Source organism: Mus caroli, unplaced genomic scaffold, assembly GCF_978045245.1.
Source record: "Mus caroli unplaced genomic scaffold, Mus_caroli_1 scaffold_5, whole genome shotgun sequence".
Taxonomy (NCBI): domain Eukaryota; kingdom Metazoa; phylum Chordata; class Mammalia; order Rodentia; family Muridae; genus Mus; species Mus caroli.
This window is the reverse complement of record NW_028227260.1, coordinates 136856589-136861938: the sequence shown is the minus strand read 5'-3', so window position 1 is coordinate 136861938 and position 5350 is coordinate 136856589. Positions and strand designations below refer to the sequence as shown.

At 37.9% G+C, this 5350-nt stretch overlaps 1 protein-coding gene across 1 annotated transcript; it reads right to left on the bottom strand.

Annotated features, from left to right (window-relative positions):
* Positions 1-4565: 4565 nt before the first annotated feature.
* LOC147004832 (testis-expressed protein 13C-1-like) lies at positions 4566-5018 on the bottom strand. Its single transcript, XM_085837845.1, has one exon. It carries the CDS (start codon positions 5016-5018, stop codon positions 4566-4568), a length of 453 nt encoding a protein of 150 aa, XP_085693971.1.
* Between the last annotated feature and the right edge of the window lie 332 nt (positions 5019-5350).

Below are 5350 nucleotides of genomic sequence, written 5' to 3'. Positions count from 1 at the left end.
TTTTCCAGCCCCAAGACTTGGCACCAGCTACCCTCCAAGGAGCCCTGGTTCCTATTCATAGGAGAATAGTTTAAGGAGCCAATATCTGGGCACCAGGTAGAACATACAGATTTTTCAGAATGCAACTGCTTTTGGGTCAAGTGACTATAGAGACCACTTAGGCTATTGCAGCAACACAGCAAAAAACTTCCAGGGCAAAAACTCACCTTTTCCAAATTTTATTTTACCAACAAAAATATTCTATACTATACTATATATTGTCAATACCCAATTTAGGCATTCAGATTTCACTGTTGATATTTGCTTAGAAGTTTCTGTTTTGTTCTTCATTTTGCTTCCTCAACCATGAATCCTAAATCTTGTTCTAAACTGTAGAAGTTCAAACTGTGTCAGGCCCAGAAAGTCAAATACTGTGTAATCACATTTATATGTGTAACCTGAAATAGCCAATTATACACGCATAGAGTATTGTGGTGCTTACTAGGGTGGGAGAAATGGAGAAATATTGGTGAGAGCAAACAGCAATTTCCTTAGACAACAGCCAAAGAGCTTTAAGATTCATTTCAAAGTACTACAGTTAAAATTTTTGTGATGGTAGATCCCTTTAATCTCAGTACTCAGGAGGCAGAGGCAGGTGGATCTCTATGAATTTGAAGCCAGTGAGTTTCAAGACATCCAGGGGACACATATAGACCCTGTCTCAAAACAACAACAACAACAAATGGGTATTATACATTTCAAAACTGTAAATGATAGTAATAACAGAATCAAAATCAACTGTAAATATTCACAAATATGGAAACAGTCACATCGGACAAATAAGCAGGGGCTTGAGAGACGGCTCAGAAGTTTCGTGTACATGCTTCGCTTCCACAGGAACAGAGTTGCAGATACCCAATTCCCAAGGCTCATGAATGCATGTGACTCTAGCTTCATGGGATGTGGCATCATCTTCTGGCTTCTGTAGGCACTGCAGCCACATGCACAAACCCAGACATAAACACACACATATGCATATAATTAAACGTTGTAATTTAAGAAACAAGATTCAAATGCTTTTGGTTACAAACTTATCTACCCTTATTTGGATTTTGATGGGAAGTCAGTATTATTACTTCTTTAAACAGAGTTTTCCAATATAGAAAATTAAAATAATATAAAATTTAGAATCTATTCATAACACATGGGGGCATGGGGAAGTCTACTGTTTATTTCAAAATTCAAATTTAAACGATATCCTTGTATATCAGGAAACTTTATCTCTAAAAACAGGTCATAGAACACCAGAGACAGACAATCGATTAATGAAAACACTGATTTCTAAGGGTTTTTCAAATGGTCATAATTAGCATTTTCATAGGTCTAAATAGAGTCTTGTATTACTTTATTTGAGCCCTTGAATGCAGGTATTTTTCTATCATAACTCTTTTACTGCTGTTATTGATTTACTTTGCCCCTGGGTGGTACAGAGCAGTGAACATTAATTTTTCAGTGATTCTTAGATACATACAGACCAGCTCTGCTGCCAGACTGCACTATTATTTCAAAAATCTTTCAAGGCAGCACAAAATATCAGAAAACATAATACAAATCTGTATCAAAAATGAATAGGAAAATTTTACCAACATAAATTTTAAACTTTCTATGCAATAAATTCTTGTGGGTTAACTGCTATAAATTCTCCTAAGTTTTCACCAGCTGTACTAGCTAGTTTTGTGTCAACTTGACACAGGCTGTAGTTATCACAGAGAAAGGAGCTTCAGTTGGGGAAATGCCTCCACAAGATCCAGCTGGAAGGCATTTTCTCAATTAGTGATCAAGGAGGGACGTCTCCTTGTGGGTGGTGCCATCTCTGGGCTGGTAGTCTTGGGTTGTTTCTATAAGAGAGCAGGCTGAGCAAGCCAGCAGAAGCAAGCAAGCCAGTAAAGAACATCCCTCATGGCCCCTGCATCAGCTCTTGCTTCCTGACATGCTTGAGTTCCAGTCCTGACTTCCTTGGTGATGAACAGCAATGTGAAAGTGTTAGCTAAATAAACCCTTTCCTCCCCAACTTGCTTCTTGGTCATGATGTTTCTGCAGGAATAGAAACCCTGACTAAGACACCAGCTGTTCTTTGTGCTGGAGATGAAACCCAGGATAGCATGTGTACTGCCACATAGACACCTTCCCAGCTTCATATCTTAAAATTGTTGATATGTTAGAAACAAAATAGATGATCATAAATTCTAGTGTTTATTCCTTTGCTTCATATTATATGCTCCACAAAATTATTTTTATATCACAAAAAATATTTCCCTGCTAATATAAACACAAAATATGCAGACATGCATTAACAAAAAAATTTCATGCATATGCCCAAATCTTTGCATGGATATAAAATATACCATGGCTGATCCCCAAAGTTTACATTCTCTGTTTACTGCACAGCTACCACAATCACAGCATAGCCCAGTTTCAAAAATGTAAATGTAACTCAAAGCATAGTTTATACGGTTTTTACCAGGTAAGCCCTCCCCAAATTAGTAGCATTTTAGTTTAGAATGCCAAATAAAAGTCCAAGCGTGGAGAAAAAGTGAACACACTAACACACACCCATAAACACACATTTTTTTTTGTTTTTTGTTTTGTTTTGTTTTGTTTTTTTGGGGGGTTCTTTTTGTTGGTTTTTTGTTCTTTTTTTGTTTTTTTTTTGTTTTTTGTTTTTTTGTTAAAACAAAGGCACACTGGGACTGGAGAGGTGGTTCAGTCACTAAAGGCTAGGCTCATAAACAAAAGAAAAAAGCATACTTGACAGCAAATCCTCACCTTTAAGCACCACATACAGACACACACAGTGTGAATTCCATGTAAAATGAAGAACTTAGAACATAATAAAAATAACAATAATAAAGTAAAACCCCAGAAAAGGACACAGGATGGGAGACAAATGGGTGAATTTAAAACTATGTGAGTAATAGCAATGGCAAATAGAAGCAGGAGTTTGGGAAAACCAAAATAAACCCTCTAAAACAAAGAAACAACTTTTCAAAAAACAGCCTCAAGACAAAGTAATACAGTTCAATAGTAGAATACTTATCATGTACAGGGCCTTGAGTTCAATGGCCTGAATCACAAAAGGAAATAAGTAAATTAAATAACAGAAAAATAACCAAAACATTATAAGATATCAAAGAAAGATTGTAAATAACATAGGTCTATATTTTAAGTATCCATTTTATAAAAATATGAATGTGGACTAATATAGTTTTTAAGTAAACTACACATGGAATTTTCTCCTCTGCTTCTTTGCTATTACTTGCCTTCCAATTTTTTACTATAGAAATAAGAAAAGAATGAATTTTAATAACACATCAACACATATTAACAGGAAATATATGCATTAAAATACTGAAACAGCTTTGGAGTGATTGAATTGCCATTTCTTATGAATTAATGCATCTCCAGGAATTTTCCAAAAATAACTTTTAAAAAACAGATTCCTAGGATTTATAGACAATTTAGTTCCACTCTAGAAGTGACAGTGGCATGTTTCTGTATCCATGTATGTGTATGTCTAGGTCCACCAAGCACAGAGTCTAGCAAAATAGATATCTAAAACCTGTTTCAGATTGGTGACATTTTTGTGAATTTTAGTCTCTTTGCATTTTTTTTCCTATATTCTCTGGATGTTCTTGAACCAGTGAATGAACATTTTAAATTTAAATGACTTAAAACAATTTTGTTTTCACTAGAATAATATTTATCCGAATTTCTATATGTAGCCATAGTTATGGTTAGAAGTAAACAGAAATTAAGCTAAACTTTCTCAATGGCAAGGTTAAAGGTGGCCTTTATTCATATTTTATTCCATGTTGCTTTGTTCTCTTTATGCAGTGTCTAGTGGGCAAGAAATGTTCTCATTCCCTTTAGCAGCAGAAAGGAAACTGTGTGTAAATTCATTAAATCACAGATATGTCCAATTGTGTAAAATGCCTCCAATTACCTTTTTTTCCTGGAATTGCTTACATCTGAAACACACATTTCGCCAAGAGAAGTTCATCACATTACACTCATCACAGTACCAGTCCCCAGGTCTTTGAATGACACTATACTTACTATACTCAGAGGGGTCAGCTCTTGGTCTGAACTTATGAGGAAGGAGATTCCTGCGGTGGAATTGGGTACCTCTCCAGCTAGCTCTAGAACAGCTCAGGGCAGGAACTGTAGAAACCTGTTCTACCTCTGCTGCTGCCACTTGGGAAACAAGTAGAGGCTGGACTGAGCTAGAGGACAAATTAAGAGGTGCCAGTGGGAGAGTCTGAGACCAAGCCCCCCAGATTTCAGAGGAAGAATCCTCATTTCGATTTGTTCTTACAGAAAACCTATTTTCCTCATCAAAAGGAACTGGAGGAGCAGCAGTGGAAGCACTTTGGCCTGGAAGCCTCAGTGGCTCTCTCACAGTCCAGTCATATCCCCCATCTCCAAGGGGCACAACACTGCCTAATGGATATGACCCGGTTCCCTGGGCCTCGTCTTTCCTTCCTTCCTGACTTTGAAACGGAGTTCTTACCAAACTAAAAGGCAAACTAAAAGCAATCTGTGAGAACAGATTGCTCCCCTTGTGCTCGATTAAGGTCTGTGAGTCCTTGTTGGAGTCGGAACTCCTCCATGGCCTTTTCCTCTTGATTTTTATCCCTTTGTTTTTGTACCATCCCTAACAAGGCGTTAATGAACAACCTCTGCTCCTCTAGCTGATCCTGCATTGTCTTTACCTTCTCTCTGTACTCCTGGCACCGCTTCTTAGCTAAGCTCCGGCCCAGAGCCAGGGCACTCCAGGCACAAGATTTCTTCAGACTTCTGGGTATCGCTGAGTCAGTCACGATGTTCAGCAGCTCCCCTTCCACAGCGTTCCAGGACTTACACAAGTGAATCCTATCGAAGAATCTACTAGGCCCAGTTTTAACTATTTGTTCATTTACAAAATCTACAACTTCCTGGTGGTAAAAACCACAGGTTGGGTCCTTAAAATTAATAGCCATTCTAAGAATCCCTCGCCCAGCTTTTCCGCCTTAGAGAACTAACAATAGAGTGTGATTGTTGAACTTGTGGGGTCTTCTCTATACCCTTACAATAGTCGTTCGCCACCTAGTGGCCTGGGAGTCTATCTGTCAATCCCAAAGTAGCTACTTACAGCTATTATTTGACCACAGAGTTTAAGGTTCATGAACTTAGCAGGTGTAAGGTACATAAAACAGAGTTAAAACACAAAGCAGAGTTGGGGGTGGAGTTTGGGAAAGGAGGTTGTGGGGAGGGACTAGGAGGAGTGGAGTTAAAACATGGATACAAAATTCCTCATCGTATGATGTAATAA